At 38.4% G+C, this 18,371-nt stretch overlaps 1 protein-coding gene across 3 annotated transcripts in view; it reads left to right on the top strand.

Moving 5' to 3' along the window:
• Positions 1-18,371, top strand: part of PDE4B (phosphodiesterase 4B) — a 594,424-nt gene that overhangs the window by 447,146 nt on the left and 128,907 nt on the right. For all 3 annotated transcript variants that reach the window (XM_030941786.1, XM_030941787.1, XM_030941788.1), the window contains one exon: positions 15,748-15,942. In XM_030941786.1, coding sequence (XP_030797646.1) covers positions 15,748-15,942 — 195 coding nt within the window. The remainder of the gene's footprint in view (positions 1-15,747; positions 15,943-18,371) is intronic.

Raw genomic sequence — 18,371 nt, 5'->3', positions numbered from 1 at the left:
ATTTCCCTCTTTTGAAAGGATTGCTTTGGAAAGAAAAACCAAGCCTATCACAGTGATTCAGGAGTTTTATACTCCATGCAAGGGTCAAGTGTGAGTGAGGTAAAAGATTATCACAGTTCCTCAAGGATACTATCATAGTGAGGACATCTCCCAAGCCTGACTGGTTCCACCTTAATTTGGCTTTAGGGAATGAAATTGGGGACTGTCCGGTCATATGAAGAGCAAGCTAAGACCTGCTCGTAGGCATTTGGTTTAAATTACAGGAAGATTAAATTTCTAAAAATAATGGCAAAGAACAGCAAAGCCTGGAGACTGAGCTCTAATAGAATCATCATACCATTTATTTTTGGAATGTTGACGTTTCTGAAACTCCTCAGACGCAAGATCAATGCTAAGTAGTTTTATAGAAATTGGACGAATTTTCCATAAGATTACCACCAGAGCAGAGGACAGTGATGTGCAAAAGCAGTGCAGAGACAGTGCCTCAAATACACTGCAAAGCTCTGTCTGGGCACCTCTCCTGCAGCACCTGGCATCAGTACTACATTTTAAGACCTTTATCTGTTAAACTGTTTGTTTGCCCTTTTGGGGATATACAGTGTGCTAGCTTTGTTGTCTAGCTGGATTAGTCATTCATCATATTCTTTCTGTAGTTCTCACTGTTTTAAACACATTAGGGAAGCATTGGTGAATAGATAGTATTCTCTATCATGATAAAAACTTGATAAAATCACCTAGGAAATCAGTGTAGAGAAAGAAAAGAGCATAAAGCTGAGCCTAGGGGCCCTCTAACATTTAGAATTGGAAAAAAAGTTAGAGTTTGGAAAAAGACCTAGGAAGCCAAGAATATAGGAGAAAAACCAGGAGGAGAGATACCTTGAAAGTCAAATGAAGGATAACTTGGGTCAAATATTCCTGATATTTGAAAAAGATAGTGACTAAGAATTGACCATCAGTTTGGACAAGATGTTGGACACTGATGATCTTGACCAGAGGGATTTCTTGTGAAGTGGTGTGGGCCAAATCCAGATTCTAGTGTGTTAAGAAGAAAATAAGTGTTAAGGAAATAGAGACAGCAATAAAGACAACTTGTTAGAAAGTTTTATTTGAAAAGAATTGCTGGAAAATGAGGCAATGGATGGAGGGGTGCATGGGATAACCACAAGTCTTTTTAAAAAACATATTTATAAGGTACAAATGACATACCAAAAATGCACTTCTTGAAGTGTACAATTCAGACACATATACATTCATGAAAGTATCACTACATTGAAGATAATAAATATAGCCGTCAAACCCAAAACTTTCCCTTTGCAAACCCTCGCACCTCTCCCTGACACCACCCCGTTCCCCACAGGAAGCTACCTATCTTCTTTCTGTCACCATAGATTAGTTTTAGTTTCCAGAATTCTATATAAATGGAATTATGCAGTATGTGCTCTATTTATCAGACTTATTTCACTCAGCATAATTTGTTTAGGATTCATCCATGTTGCTGCAGGTGTCAGTAGTGCATTCTTTTTTATAGCTAAGTGGTATTCCACTGTATGGGTATATCACAATTTGTTTATCCATTCACCTGTTACATTTGGATTGTTTCCAGTTATTTTACTATGCCAACGCTGCAATAAGTATTCTGCACAGACTATTCTATCATCTATTAATAAAAATCTTTTTATGTCTTCCTTTTCAGTGTATATGCTTTGATATCTTTGTCTTTCCTTATTGCACTGGGTAAAACCTCCAGTAAAATGTTGAGTAGAAGTGGTAAGAGCAGGCATTCATACCTTGTTCCTAATTTTATGGAGAAATAATTCAGTCTTTTATCTTAAAGGATAATGTTAGCTAAAAGTTTCCACAAATGCCATTTACCTTGTGTGTGTGTGTGTGTGTGTGTGTCTCTGTGTGTGAGAAGAATGGATGTTGAACTTTGTCAAATGCTTTTTTCTTCACCTAATTATGTGATTACATGTATGTTGGTTTGTTTTTCAGTCTGTTAGTATGGAGAACTACATTGATTTTGTGTGTGTGTGTTATAACAACCTTGTATTCCTTGGATACACCCTACTTAATCATAAGGTGTCATCCTCTACATGTATTATTAGATTTGATTTGACATAATTTTGTTAAGAATTGGCCCGTGTGTGTTTATGGGGATATTATTCTTTTGGGTAGTTGTCTTTGATTTTTATATCGGAGAAACCCTGACCTTATACAATGAGTTGAGAAATATTCCCTCCTCTTCAATTTTCTAAAATGATGTGTAAAGTCAGTATAGTTTTTAAAATATTTTGGGCAGAAGTAACCAGTGAAGTTATCTGGGCATGCGGTTTTCTTTACAGAAATGTTTTTAACTTCAAAATTCAATTTCTGTAATAGATACAGACCAATTCATGTTATTTCTTTCTTCTTGAGTGAATTTTGATAGACTGTGTTTTACAAGCAATTCATCCGTTTCTTTGAAGTTGTCAAGTGTATTGGTATAATAATTATTACTATCATTATTATTTTATTTTATTTTTGAGATGGAGTCTTGCTCTGTCGCCCAGGCCTGAGTGCAATGGCAGGATCTTGGCTCACTGCAACCTCTGCCTCCCAGGTTCAAGTGATTCTCTTGCCTCAGCCTCCCAAGTAGCTGAGATTATAGGTGCATGCCACCATACCCGGCTAATTTTTATATTTTTAGTAGAGATGGGGTTTCACTATGTTGTCCAGGCTGGTCCTGACCTCAGATGATCCGCCCATCTCGGCCTTGCAAAGTGCTGGGATTACAGGCATGAGCCACCACACCAGCCTGACATAATTTTTTTTATGATTCTTTATTATCTTTACAGTATCTTTAGAGTCTATCCTGATATCTCCTTTCTCATTCTTTCGGTAACTTGTATCTCTTCTTTTTTTTTTTTTTTTTCTGGTAAGTCTCACTAGAGGTTTGTCAATTTTATTGATGACTCAAAACCTGTTTTGGCCTCACTGATCTCTCTCCCTCTCTCCTTTATTTCCATTCTATCTTTATTTTTTCCCTTCTTCTTCTTTTGTGATTTTCTTTTTCTTAAGCTAGAAACTAAAGTCATTTTCTTCTATTTTTTAATAAAGGTATTTTAGTACTGTAGATCTCCCTGAAAATACTGCTTTAGCTGCATCCTACAAATTTTAACATATAATGTTTTCATTGTCCTTCAGTTCAAAATTGTTTTAATTTCTCTTTTCATTATATCTTTGGCTCATGAGTTATTTAGATTGTATTTCATTTCCAAATACCCGGGCCTTTACCAGAGATCTTTCTGGTTTTGATTTCTAGTTTAATTCTGCTCTGATCAGAAGACAAACTTTGTATGACTTCAAATTTTTTAAATGTTTTGAGACTTGTTTTATAGACGAGAATGTCAGCTATGTTGGTGATATTTCATGCACACTTGAAAATAATTTCCATTCAGCTATTGTTAGGTGTAGTGTTCTATCATTGTCAATTAGCTAAATTGATGGTGTTGTTAAAGTCTTCTATATCCTTACTGGGTTTCTATCTATTCGTTCCATCAATTATTGAGGCTATAATTGTGTGGTTTTTTATTTTTTATTTTTTTCAGTTTTATCAACTTTTGCCTCATGTACGTTGAAACTCTATTATTGGGTACAGAAATATTTAGAACTATTATATTCTCTTTAAGAACTGACTCTTTTATCATTATGAAATCATCCTTTTTACTCCTGGTAATATTCTTAGCTCTGGAATCTACTTATTCTTTTATTAATATAGACATTCTAGATTTCTGCTGATTAGTGTTATCATAGTTTATCTTTTTTCAATTCTTTTCCTTTTAAACTATTTGTGTCTTTATATTTAAAGTGGTCTATTATAAGCCACATGTAGTCAGGTCATGCTTTTTTAATTCATCTTGAAAATGTCTTCCTTTTAAAATGTGATGTTTAGACTATTTACATTTAAAGATGATATTGCCATGGTCAGGCTTAAATCTACCATGTTGCTATTTGTTTTCTATTGTTTTATCTGCTCTGTTGAAAAAAAAAGTTTAGATAAGTTAAATTTAACAGAGTTTAACTGAGCAGAGGATTTTTTCAGAATCAGGCAGCCCTCGAATCAGAATAGGCTCAGAGAGCAGCACTCTAGTGTGGGGCAGCGGCATTTATTAATAGAAAACAATAGTAATGTACAGAAACAGCTTGATTAGCATGATTACTTGGCCATCCATGATTGAAGCTTGGCTGCTGTGGTTGGCTGAGCTCAGCTATTTGTTACAAAAGTATAAGCCTAAGTTAAGCTTTCAGTTAATTTATATCGTTAAAAGTATAGAGGAATTTTCAGGCTACATTTAGCAGTTCGTTATATGCTTTTTCCTCTTTTTCTTCTCTCTTTTGGATAGTTGTTTTATGCTTCCATTTTCTTTGTTAGCATATATATATGCTAACATATATATATATATATCTTCATTTTAAAATTTTAATAGTTACTTTAGGATTTAGAGTATAAATGTTTAGTTTATCAAAGTCTACCTTTAAGCAATATTCTACCACTTTGTATAAGAATCTTCAGAATACACTTCTATTTCCCCCTTCTTTGCCTTTGTACTCTTGTCATATAGTTTACTTCTACATATGTTATGAACTTCACAGTACATTGTTATTATGTGTGCTTTTCAATCGCTTATCTTTTAAAGAGATTTTAATAGTGAGAAAAAAATGTTTATTCTTTTGTATAGAACCAGATTTCCATCTGGTATCATTTTCCTTCTGCTTGAAGGATTTCCTTTAACATTTCTTGTACTTCGGGCTTGCTGGAGATGATGAATTCTTTCAACTTTCATATGTTTGATGAAAGTCTTTTTACTAGTTACTTTTTGTTTGAGGGTTTGTTTGTTTTTGATACAAAACTTTACAGCTTGTTTGCTCGTGCAAAATGGAAAATGATGATGCGAGAGAGAGTAAGTGTATGCAGAAGGGTAGACCATGAGTAGATGAAGGACGGCAGGGTTCAGGACAGAGGAGTTGGCTTCTGATAAAATCACAGAAATGTATCCATAGTAGCAAGAAGAAAGACAGAACAGATGTTTACAAGTGTGAGTTGATTGATTCATTAATGGATCCAACCAAACTGTTTTTAAATCCACGATGTACCATTTAATAGCTAAGTGGTTGTCAGCAAGTTATTTAAGAACTTTAAATTTGAATTTTCACATCTATAAAATCAAGTTCCTTCCTTTCTCACAAGGTGATTAGAACAATGAAATGAGGTAATGTATACCAAATGTACAGCACATGGCCTGGCACATTGTGCCTACTCAATACCTGTAAGAAAAAAATATATAGCTTTTCTATGCTTTACTGCCTAAGTACATGTGAAAAGATACTGAAATATCATTTTTCCACTTCCACTTTCTCTGCTTCCCCTTCTCTCACCCCTCCTCCCTTCCCAAAAGAACATATTTAAAATCCAAATGCCAGGTTGTCTGCAGGTGCAGTGTTCAAGACTGTTAATTTTATTTGGAGGCCAGATGTTAACTGACATAAACACTATTAAGTGCTATGTAGACCGGAGGGTGAGGCATTGATTTCCAATTTTATGATTATTATTTGAATTTACAGCAAACCATACTGCCATTCCTTCCACCTTTCTATCTCCGCCAAAAAGAAAATATATGGCCTATTCATTCTCAAGAGAATATAAATTGTTTTTAAAAATACGAAGTTCTTGAAATATTAAGTAATGCTATTTCACAAACCTGCAACTGAAAATGCACCGTTGATGTGCACCTCAACACCTCCCTGGAGCTCTCCTTGAAAGGTCAAAGACTTGTGAAATTTGATCTGAAAACCAGTCTCATTTTCTGAAATAAACCCAGAGTAATAACGACAAAAATGCTTCAAACCTGGGACAAGTTTTTGCATTAACTTATATTTTAAATCTGAGTTTCCTTAGACTTGATGTGGGAGCTGGCCCAATGGCAATAAATAAATAGCCCTTCTCTGAGTAAAGAAATACTTTGTGAAAACAAAAGTTGGGTCTGCTGTGAACCACGGAGGTTATTGTTGGTGTTTAATGCACTCACACAGTCAATTATTCATTCATTAATCTATTGAGCAGACATTTGTTCATAACCCGCAGTATGTCCCAGGAAAGTGCCAGGCACTAGTTAATATACCGTTAAGTGCAACAGATGGCCCTCATGGGGCTTAGAGTTGTATGAAAGAGGAAGGCAATAAAAGGGAAAAAAAGACAAATAAATATAGCAAAAGGCTTTAATAGGTGTTATGAAGGGGACTTACTTAAATAATGGGTTAAGGAAGACATTTTTTAGTAGATGACTTAAACTAAAGCTTAAAGAATGAGAAGAAGGCAGCCATCCAGAGAGTAGAGTAGAGGAGAAAACAAACAGAAAGACCAACATTTATTCATTCATTCACTCGACAAATATTTATGTAGCACTTTCTACCAGCCAGAGACTGTTCAAAGCAAAGCAGATATACCAGGAAGGAAAACACGCACGTGCAAAATTGCTGAACTGAGAAAGGATTTGGCATGTTCTGGAACAGAAAGGAAGCCTCTGAGGCTGAATCACACTGAGCAGGGGACAGTGTGGTATTGGATGAGGACGGGGGGTTGTGGCAAGGGCTAGATTATGTGAAAATTTGTGATCCATGGCAAGAAGTTTGGATTTTATTCTAGAGGAAGTGACATGATTGTATTATTGTATTAAAAGATTGCTCTTGTTATGTGCGAAGGTTTGAAGGACAGGGTCGGGGGCAGTGGAAGTGGAGAGATCCATGGGGTGGCTATTCCAGTTCAGATGATAGATTTTAATGCCCTGAAACCATGGTGGAAACAGAGTTACAGAAAACTGTATAGTTTCAATATAGAGTGGATAGGACCTGTCGGTCAACTGAAAAGGAGAAAGGAGGTTGGGAAAGGAAGTAAAATCATGGATGATTCTGGTTTATACAACGGAGTAGATGGTGGCTCCATTTACTTCGATGAGGGAGAATGAGTGAGTAGGTGGTTGGGAGCAGGGAATGAAAACTAGAGGTAGGGGGAAGGGTGGGTAAAGATTAAACTAAAGTTTTCTAGCCGAGTCTTGAAGAATTAAATCAATCCAAAATTTTAATTCATTATGTCATGTGGTTCCTACGGCCCCATCACTGGAATATACAAACAGAAGCTAAATGACCATTTATCTGCAATATTTTAGATACGGATTTCAAATAGATATCTAGAACTGATTTTCAAATGGTAAGTGAGAACTTACAAAAGAAAGCAGCAATTTCTTGAAGCCATCACTACTTTAGTAAGAAGTAGTTTTCCCAGATCAATCTCATCTCCCTAATTGATCTTGAGCTACTGGAAACTGGCATCATATTTCTTAATAAAAATATTATTTAATTACTAGATTGTCTTGTTGGCAGAGATACTTAACTTATGAATTAAAGTGCTTATATTTTATTAATAGAGCATTTAACAATCTCTTATGATAACTTTTTAAAAATGGAGAATGTAGCCTGGAAAATATTGAGCGAGTAGAATATTTTGCATACTCAACGTGCACACTGGGGCAGAATCAATGCAAAGCAATCCTCCCTCCCTGGCCCTCTATAATGTCTACAGACAAAAAAAAATTCCCACACAAAATTAATCTCTTTTAGAGAACTTTTCCTTTCCTTGGAATTACTGTTTTATAAAAAGTGGTAATTATTATTAAAAGTTGTAACATCCTTTAGGGGTTTTAGTAGATAAGAGTTTGAAAGTGAGTCTGTGAAATTTCAGCCATAATTAGAACACATAAAGAAAGACATACTTTATAATTCCTATTATTTCTGAAAAACATATTTTACATGGAAATAGATGGACAGAGCATTTTGTAAACTTTCTAGAAGTAATGCTTCTATATTTATGAAGAGGGAATATTTACATATGGTCATGTTCGGCTTGCGCATTAAGTAGTATGACATAGGAACAACACAATGTGAAATTACCAAAGAATCACACTAAAATATACTCCTAAGCATTTGAAACAAAACCTTTAAAAAATGATACTTATCTTAACAATTTCAGTAGGAAAACTAAGTGTTGGTGTTCTTTTTTCATTGTTCACCCATTTCTTTATAGTGAAATGTTTACAACCCAAAAAAGGATCTCAATCAATAAGTAAAATAATTTGCAAAATATATTTATCATCAAAATTAAAGCTTTCTAACAAAGGAACTGAGAGGTACTTGCGGCATTTCCACCTCTCACCACATCAATACCAAAAGATGTGAATGATTGCTGCTGTGTGTGGGCGTTGGGCCTCTCCTTTGGGCTTGGAGCCCTCTGGAAGGCATTCTAGCTCCTCCCTGCAGGTGCTATTTGATAGCACATTCCCAGTTCTTCTTTATGGAGCTAACTTTTAGGAGTTGATTAGGGTACAGGGCAAGAGATGACTGAGTATCGCCATATCACCCACAGTCAGTCTTGTTGAAGTTCGTCTGTGCTATCTGTGGTGGGTATCAAGGGGAATTTATAAAAATTCCTTGGCCCTAAACCATTCATTCATTCATTTGTTTATTCTTCAGACATGATAGTCACGGCCCTTAGCACTGGGGTTAAAAATAAGAAAAAGATTCAAACCTAAGTATCATCTGACTCAATTCTTAAAGTATAGAAATGAGGATAGGAAGGAACTTAAGGACAAGTTTTACCACTACCTGTGTCTGATCTCAATTCAAAAGACACTGCCTGAGAAAGATGGACGGTATTTCCTGGTGAAGGGCAGTAGACAGCCTGCATGACTGGATAGAGTGGACCTGCTGCCTACCCAAACTAAAGAAACATTATTCCCTTGGTCTCTATCACACTACCGTATGTTTGCTTTTCTTCACAGTATTTCTCACTATCAGAAACTACCTTGCTTTCCTATTTGTTGTCTATCTTTCCCTCAGGGACCTTGTTTCATACACTGCTGTATTCTCAGATGGAGAACAGTGCCTTGTTTCATAGTGGGTGCTTGCTAAATATTTGTTGAGTAAATGAATGCTCATCACCATTAACATAAAACCACACTTGAGAACCAACCTTTTTTCTATCTCCAAAATGTCTGCAAGTTGTCTAATCTTGGGGGGTACCTCACAACTTCATTTCAGTGGGAAAAGACTGAGGTGTGGGGGGCAGGATACAGGGAGCCCCTGTTTCTTTTCAGTTAGTTGCCCCACAGAGCTGGAAGTAGAAGCCAGATCCCTAGAATCTCAGAGCTCTTCAGCATTCCTGCGCTACCTCTGGTTAAGCCTTTCTGTGGGGAAAGCAGTTTTGGATTACTGCCATGAATGTAATTTTCAAAGGCCCTGGAAGAAGAAAAAGCAATGGAAGCTGCTTCTAGACTTCAGATGAGCTGAACATCAGAGTTCTTCTTCCTAGTCTGTGGAAGGGAATTCATAGACGTTGGAACTGAATTCTTACGGCATAACTGTAATATTCTGCTATAGCTGTGGCCAGAGGAGTTCTGCCTGCCTTCTGCTAGGACATGGGTTCTATATCTGGCTGTGTTTTTCACAGCTTAGTCCTTCGTTAGAAATTAGGACTGGCTGCAGCCTGCAGTGACTAATTATAGAAAGATGGGTCATTGTCATTGTGGGTAAAAACACATGTGCCTGTTAAACTCCTCTGTCTACAGGGATCAGATAGTGCATTTGAAGTGACGGCCAATGTAATCACTTAAGTAAATGGATAAATAGTTATTTGTTTTTATTAAAATGATAAACAAGCGTTTGAAGACATTAGTGTCTTTTTCTTTTTCTTTCTTTTCTTTTCGTGAGACGGACTCTCACTGTGTCACTCAGTTGGAAGTGCAGTGGCATATCTTGTCTCACTGCAATCTCCGCCTTCTGGATTCAAGTGATTCTCCTGCCTCAGCCTCCCAAGTAGCTGGGATTACAGTTAGTTTTTGAGCACAATTGAGGAGAATATTTTCCAACAGAAATTTAAAGAAACCCAGCATTTTTTTCATGACTATGCCTCCCCCTACAACATACACACTCTATACAGAAACATGCACTTTATTATAGAAACAACATTTTCCATAAGCAAAAACTGCTAGGATGGAGTTCCTGGAATACTGCGGGGAGAGTGGGGAAAGAAGAACCTAGTGACTCCCTTTAAGAGCTCCACTGAGGTCATCACCTGCCAGAGGTTTTAATTCAAATGGAACTGGTTTTTTGTTAGATGTGAGAAAAAACTATGAGATCTTTACATTCATTTAACAAATATTTGTTATATGCCTTTTGGTGTGATACTCAGCTCTAGGCCCTGGGAACACAAAACTGAATGAAGGCTTCATTCCTGCTTCAAGGAGGTCACCGTCTGGTGGAATGAGAGAGAGAAGTAAACAGGGGAGTACAGTCTAGCGTGGCCGGTTCTGGAATCAAGGAGTCTGAGGAGACATCTGAGGTGTCAGGGCACAGATTGTAAGGTGTAATGAAAAGAGGTCACACTTTAGCATTTTTCGAATGAAGTTTCACATTTTGGAGCCTCCATTTTCTCTTCTTTGAAATGGGGCAAAAAGAATTAGCCTGCCAGAGTTGTGGTAATTCAATGATACAGAAGAGACTCAGTGAGTAATTTCTAAGAAAGAAATGCAAAATTGAGATAGCAAGAGCTCTCTCCAAAAAGACAGTGAACCACTCTGCGGACCTGTGGATTTGAATCTCTTTTGTGGAGTTTGCAGTCTTTCTAGCGGGTTATTTGTTAGAATAAGCCAAAGAGGCTCACCTAGAGAATGACTAAGTTGCAAAAGAAAAATATCCTTTGGTTCAGAAATGAATTATTCCTAGGATGTTGCTTCACGAGTCTTTGTTACAGAAATTGGAGTTTGTGCAAGTAATTGGGGATCAGGAAACAACCACCCTGGGGACAATTGCAGGCATTTCTGCGACCAACTGGTTTAACTTGAATTCTTGGAAGTAGAGCTTCTCTTAGTTAATCAAAGGTTTCATGGTACACCTTGTGGCTCTTTTCCTTATCCCTGATTTTTCCTCCCAGGCTTATGAATAAGGCTTCAGTCATATTTCTCCCTCCAAAACTGCCAGCAGCCCCACCTGCTGGGCTTGGAGGCTGGGACCTGCAGCCTAAGGACAGTGTGGCAGTCTGCTGCCATCTGCTGGTACACGTGTCACCAGCTCCGGGCTGGCTTTGCAAGGATTCCCCAGGAATGGAAACTACCAGAATAACTGTGGGGCAGAGAACGTTCCTGCTTATATTGAAAAACGAAGAGCTAAGAAGATGGCAGACAGAAGCTGGTATAAGAAGTCTTTTCACCTCCTGGGAGTTTATGTAAAGATGCGACCATCTCAAACAGCTAAGCCAGTGATATTACTATGCAGATTTGTTTTGCTCAGGGAGAACACAGCAGTACTTTTAAAAAAAAAAAAAAATTTTATTGTATTTAGATCACTGTCTCACAAGGTCAAACAAATAAATTAATGTCACATGTCTGTAGATTCATTTAAAGGAAACAGTAGAAACACATGGCAGTGGGGTCTGAGGTGGGTATAGGGAAACAGAAAGAGGGGAGGGATTGGAGAAACATTTCACAGTAAGTTACAGTATATTTTAGTTGGTTCTGTCCACATTTTTTGAAGACCTACTGTTTACAAGGCTCTGACCCAGATGCCTGGGATACAAGAATGAGTAATACTCAGTAATACTGAGTCCCTCCTGGCTTGGAGATAACCATGTATTGGGGAGCAGTAAATAAATAGAGAATTAAAATAGAATTGCAAGTACTGTGATAAAGTACTATGGTAAAAGAATCTAGGAGAGCACACAGGAGGAGCATATGTTAAAATCAAACTGGACTGCAGTGTCAGAGAGAGCGTACTCAGGGAGATGGCATGAACTGAATTTTGAAGATACTAGCTCAATGAAGACTGTGATGGGAAAGACATTCCAGTTATGTCTGCTTCCAGTTACGTATGAGAAGCACCGCTTCTCATACAGCCTATCACCCACCATCACTGCCTGGAGGAGCTGAGAACACTAGATACAAAGTAAAAGAAGGCTGTTAAAACATTAGATTTCAGAAGAGCAATTGATTCAGTCCAGGGATATTGGCAGAGGCAAGGAGAAGCAGGCAGATCCAAGTGAACACGCAGCATAAAGAATCCTGAAGATCAGAGAGCAGGGCTTGGCAGGCTCTTTGGACCAAGGGAAAAGACCACTTTCAATGCCATGTCCATAGGTTGGATAAGGGCAACCCCTTCCAGGCAGTTATAAGTCACAATCAAATATTCAGAAACTTGTGAGTAACTTCCTCTCTTAATCTAGCTGAAACTTCTGTGTGACCTAATTTAAATGTTGAAATAGCTACAAGCTCAAAGGTATCAACTGCAACATTATTCAGAATTGCAAATATGAGGAGCAAGAGTAGAGAAAATGCTTGAGAAAACTGTGATACAGCAACTGAATGAAGCAGCTCATGGAAAATGCTAATTCTGAAAACTGTAGCACATAACAAATACTTGTGAAAAAAATCAAGATCCAAACCTGCAGGAAAAAAAAATATTCAGAAGAGAAAAAAATAAACTGCTAGTAATGATGCTGTTCTTTTCTCTATTGTCTAAGTTTTATATAATATTCTTATATTTCTTTTATAATGATTTTTTAAAATACAAATAGCCTAAAGATGAAATGTGTGTCCTGATGAAGGCAGAGGCAAAAATTACCCTAAACAAATAATGGCCCTATTTATGTGTTTGTTTCTGCTACTGTAGATTCCATTTTCTTCCTAATTGTATTTCAGTTTGTGTGGTATATTCATTTTGCTTATAAAGCCTGTCCTCAGCCTTCCCTTTGCCCACACCCCTCCTCACTCCCTGGATCTGTGGGACGTATTGTGATGTCTGCCCGCTAATTTTGCTGTGACTGGGGCTGGTGTCTGGTTGGTGATTCATGTTTGTTCCAAAGTTGTACATCTGTGTTGGTTGCTTTGAAGCAGTGCCCCAGGGAATATGAAAGGCCATTTGTCTCCCTAAGACTGCTTCTTTGCATCAGAGACTTCTTCCCTGGCTTCGTTTAAATTCCAGCAAGCTCTCCTATGAGTTTAAGTAGGGTAAGAAGGAAAGAAAACAAAAGCAAAGAGGGTCATCATGGAGAGAGCATTGGAGTCAGGTTCTAACCCCAGTTTTCCTGGCAGAAGTGAACTTCTCGGATTCTAATACTAGGGACAGAATGCCTGTGATGCTCATTTTAGGGGTAATGCTTTGTGGACTTACCCTCTGCCCACTAGGAATGCCTTTGGCAAAATAGAAGGCAGGATGAGCCTTGGTGGAAACCCTCAATGGAAAGAGTTCTGAGAGCTTGGTGGGCATACTCACTTGGCACCTCCTTTAAGATTTTAGCACAGATACACACAGCAGTGGCATTCATAATATTTAATGACTGGCACTGCATGAGCACTGACGAATTAATGGACACAGGCACAGTGCTTCCAGACACCAATCCTTTAGTTACTGGATCACTAGGAGGTCCAGCTGATCCTGGAGGACCTGGGGCAGTGGATGGATGCTAACAGTTTAAAAAATATGTTAGGGTTTTAATATCCAGAAAGGTTGCACAGATGCATACCAATGAATAGCAACATAAATACATGAAATTTCTAAACTCATGCCCACCGTTAAGCTTTGTGTAATTCCTCCTTCAGTTTTTAAGAACCTACCTACTTTGCCTTTAAAAAGAGTTCAGAGCCCATGACCTACTGGTTCTATGGGATTTGGGTGGCACACAAAAAAGCCCTTATCCACAAAGGGGCTTTTTGTTTTGCTCAACAACTATGACAGATCTCACCTGAGGGAAGTTTGCAAGTCACTTTATTATATTTCCACTTGTTGCAATGTATGTGGCTAACAACATAGCTCTGCCTCCAGGCAGGCTAGCAAACAGGCTGGTAGTATGAGTGATTGCCCACCTGCCTGTCTACCTGCAGTCTTTGAAAGGCAGCCACATCCCAGACCATTAGCCTACTGAGAAAATTCATCTACAGTACTTTGAAAGACCAAACACACTGGATCGTTATAGCTTTTCCTTGGCCTTTTACCCAGGCATTATCACTTTCTGCTTCTTATCAGACACCTGGAGTTTGTGGGTTGTCTAAAAGCAGCTTCTCAGAATGGTCTCCAGGGAAGCATTACAACCCTGCCTTCTGCCATTTCTTCTCCTCATCTTTCAAGGAAACATACAGCTTCAATTTGCTGCCTCCTCATTTTCATTCAAGAGAGCAGCCAAGGTTGCTTATAGTCTAACTGACTCTTTATGTACCAAATTACCTTTGGTTGAATTCAGAGACTAAAGAGGAATTTCACTCAGTTGTCCATTGGGCCATCCTGGAGTTCTGTCATTAGGAAAGTCTGAAATTGTAAAGAAATTAGTTGCAAGACATGAGTCTTCCAATTCTGCTCTACAAGTTACTAGCCTATGACTCTGAGCAAGGTATTTACATCTTGCTAAGCCTCATTTACCTCAAATGTAGAGTGGGATCATCTTATATACTTCACAGGGTTGTTAGGAGTAAATGGAATAATGTATTGGGAAGCGCTTTGTGAAGTGAAGAAATATAAGCAAAATTCACCCAAAGAGAGCTGGTTGTAAGAACTAGTGAAAGGAAAGAACCAAGAATGTAGACATTAATCACAACAGCTGAATTAGTATACAGGAAAATCACTAATTTGAATTTGAAAAAGGGAGCATCCTCAGCCCCATATCTTTTGTTCAACATCTCTCTGCAAAGCTTTAGCAGGGGAGCAATGAGAGTTCTGGAGAAATACTAGGGAAGAGGGTTACTGTCAATTTGAGGCTAAGAGAGGTTGTGTGTGCAGGAAAAAATGCATATGTGATGATAAAGGAGAATGTGAAAAGGGCACAGTGCCCAGGGAAATACCAGGCGTGGGGATACAGAAAACAAGAGACAAAACCTCTACTGCTCCCATCTCTGTGTTCGTTGATCAGAGCACATTCAAATAATTGTGGGCTTGAGGGCACCTTTCTAGAGTGACAAAGACTGATAGGAAACCTCATGACACTCCTCTGTGGGAGCCAGTGAATGCATCCTCTCCCAGAGACAAAGCTCTGCAGCCTTGGAGAGTAATTTGGTGTTAGCAGATTAATTAAGTCATTTTCTGTTGTTAAATTTGCAGATGAATATTACATCTCAGGTTGGGCCTCCCATCTAGTCACCCAGTGGAGGCTGTCTGGATAACACTTTGTTCCTGAAACATTTAGAAATATGTGTATTGTATATTTAATGAGACTGTGATATTTGTTCATGACAGGAAGATGTCTTCCAGATAGGGAGACTTACTCATGTGATAGTTCGGTGTCTGACACCTAGAGCTGTGCTGAATGCACCCCCTAGAGTTGCTTATTATCACCAAGTTGTTGTATGCCTGGCACCAATGCTGAATTTGTCAAAGTTGCTCATGTCACTGAAAGACCATGGAGTTTGCTCCTGGGTTCAAATTCAGGCTCCATTGTTTGCTAATGGTGGGCATGGGTAAATAACTGAACTTCAGTGGGACTCAGTTTCCTATACATAGCATGAAAATAATAATGACTGCAACTCTAAGCTGTCCTGAGGATTAAAACTTTCCATAGTACATACAGTTTTATGTAAAATGCTTAGCATATAGTACCTGCCACACATTGGTTCTCAGTGTATACTATGTGTCCTCCTCCATGGTTATCATGTGACCAGAGTTTCCTGCTTTCTCTTTAAGCTTTGATGTGGAAAATGGCCCTTCCCCAGGTCGGAGTCCACTGGATCCCCAGGCCAGCTCTTCCTCTGGGCTGGTACTTCACACCAACTTTCCTGGGCACAGCCAGCGCAGAGAGTCATTTCTCTACAGATCAGACAGCGACTATGACTTGTCACCAAAGGCGATGTCGAGAAACTCTTCGCTTCCAAGCGAGCAGTAAGTACAAGCTCTGTCTGGCTTCCAGTCTCACACTTACCTCATCTCTACCCAGGTCACAGTGGCAGCAACAACAGTTCCCCTTTAATCCATGGGAAGGATGAAGGAAGAAAATGAATATGAGCAGGGGTGACATGATGACAATTTTAAGGACATTAATGCTCTATAGCATGCGGAATATGTAGCTGGGGTCTCCAAGGGTGTTGGAAAATCCAGACACAGTGTTTACTTCACATCTGTTACTGATACCTTAAAAAAATTATTTTGCTTCATTTCCTGAACTGCTGAGTCATTTACAGCATGAGAACCTTACCACTTTTTATACATCACACTTGAAATTTCAGCTGCATGTGCTGTTTCTATGACGCTCCAGCCAAGAGGAAAACTGGTGATTGGTTACATGCATACTGTCTCAGTGGCCTTTGCTTGGTGACTTTAATAAGCTGTCATTCAGCCACATGCCTGTGTCCCTTCTCGGAAACCTTAACACAATGCCCACTTGTTGCCTGGCTCCTTGGTGAGACACAACACACTCGACCGCCCTATAAAGCACAGCTGATATTTTTGTTTTGCCGCTATTAATTGTAAATCTCTAATTTTTATTTAAAGAGCAAGGTCTAGGTTGTGTCACCCACTTATTAAATTTCCAAAACCAAATAAAACTGGATTCTGGAATTCATGCCTTTAAAGGTTTCTGGGCACAGATACAATTGTTTTTATATTATATGTCATAAAAGTATCAGTAGCTCCCTAAAGTCTCCAGTTTGGAAAATTCCACTGTATTTTCTTCCGCTATTGGAAAGGAAGTCAAAAAGTTTCACCGTCTGGTGAAAGGGGGTATTTTGAAGCTACCAGCAAAAAAATATTCCTCGAGGCATTTCCACCAGCACATTTTTAATAGAAGCACCCCTGCCCTAAAATATCTCAATCATCGTGTGGGCCCAAATTCATTTTTCAGTCATTTGGCAAATATTTACTGATTCTCTCCTTTGTGCCACACATTGTGCCAATCTCTGGTGATAGAAGACAAACAAAACAGTATAAAAATCACAGATGGGTTAAAGGCATATCTCATTCTCAGAAAGTGCACATGCTCTCAGGGAAGTTACAGCTAAATAAGAAAGATCAGAGAAACACACACATACACACGTAACAGAGTGGAAGGAAATAATATTTAATGAGCACTTCCCATGGAGCCAAGTTCGTGTTCTTATGTTATCTCTGTTAATCTGTCAGGTAGGTGCCATTATTATCCCCACTAAATAGATGATGAAACTGGGACTCTGAGAGATTGAGAAACTTGCCCCTATCCCATGACTGTGTATCATGCTGTGTCCCATGATGTGGCTAAGGCTGACCATATTAAAAACTTTTGGAATCTTTCCATCCATGTTCTTCAAATTGCAAAGTGGCATCTCTGCCACTAGGTAGAGAACAAATGACTGCAGAGTAGAGGTGTCCGAGGCTGGAGGAGAGGTAGGTAGCCAGCCACTTTGGTGTAGATCTTGTAGAACCCAAGGCATTTCTGACAAAAGTTTGAATGGGGGTCTTTGAATGCAAAGGTATTGGGAATTCTTTCCTTCACCAAGATAAACACCTTTCTAGGCTTCATCGTGGGAGAGCGTAGGTTATGTGGTAAGCCCAAAGTAATTAGAACTTAATTCACATAGTATTTTACAGGTGAAAGATTAGCTTTGAAATCTTGTCATCCCCCCTAGAACTAATTCCCTGGTTAAGAGTTCTCCAGACGCAAGCCAAGCGGCAGGAAGAGTCTCAAGGTCATTCAGAGTCTCCCCAGAAAACTCTACCGCAATTCCGGATTAACTCTTGTGTTTCATTATTTGGAATCAAAAGGTTGTAGAAATATTAAACTTGAAGAGACCTTAAAGATCACAATCCAACTCAGTCTACGGCAGTTGAAACAGAGGTGTAGTTCTAAATGATTCTGCGTCCAGCATCCCTGTTACTGGTAGTTTACTGTCCTTTCAGTTTTACTGGCCAGTAAAATTTCCCCCGGTGTAACTTTAGAACCTAATTTTTCCAACTTTAAATTTAGGCAAGTAAAAATTATATATGTAAATTATCGAATATCATTATCTCTTTTTAAAGGTAAGGACTTAGATAAAAAGTAGGACAGGCAAAATTTCGTAATAAAAAACAGCCTTTCCCACGAAAACAAGGTTGGCAACGTAATACCACCCTATCAAAAATACTGATAACAGGATGCATTAAAATCTTTATGTGAATGAAAATAGCACAAGATTTTGTTTTTCAAATATTTCAGTATCACAGAAAAAAACTTCTATATATTTGTCAGGTTTTGAATTATATTTCACAACACACTGAAAAGTAGAGTTTGAATAATATCAAGCTTCTAGTAATTTAGTTTTGTTAGCAAATCCAGTTTCACACAAACATCTGAATCTGAA

Source organism: Rhinopithecus roxellana, chromosome 12, assembly GCF_007565055.1.
Source record: "Rhinopithecus roxellana isolate Shanxi Qingling chromosome 12, ASM756505v1, whole genome shotgun sequence".
NCBI lineage: Eukaryota > Metazoa > Chordata > Mammalia > Primates > Cercopithecidae > Rhinopithecus > Rhinopithecus roxellana.
Note: the sequence above shows the minus strand (reverse complement) of the source record. Positions and strands in the feature narration are given on the sequence as shown.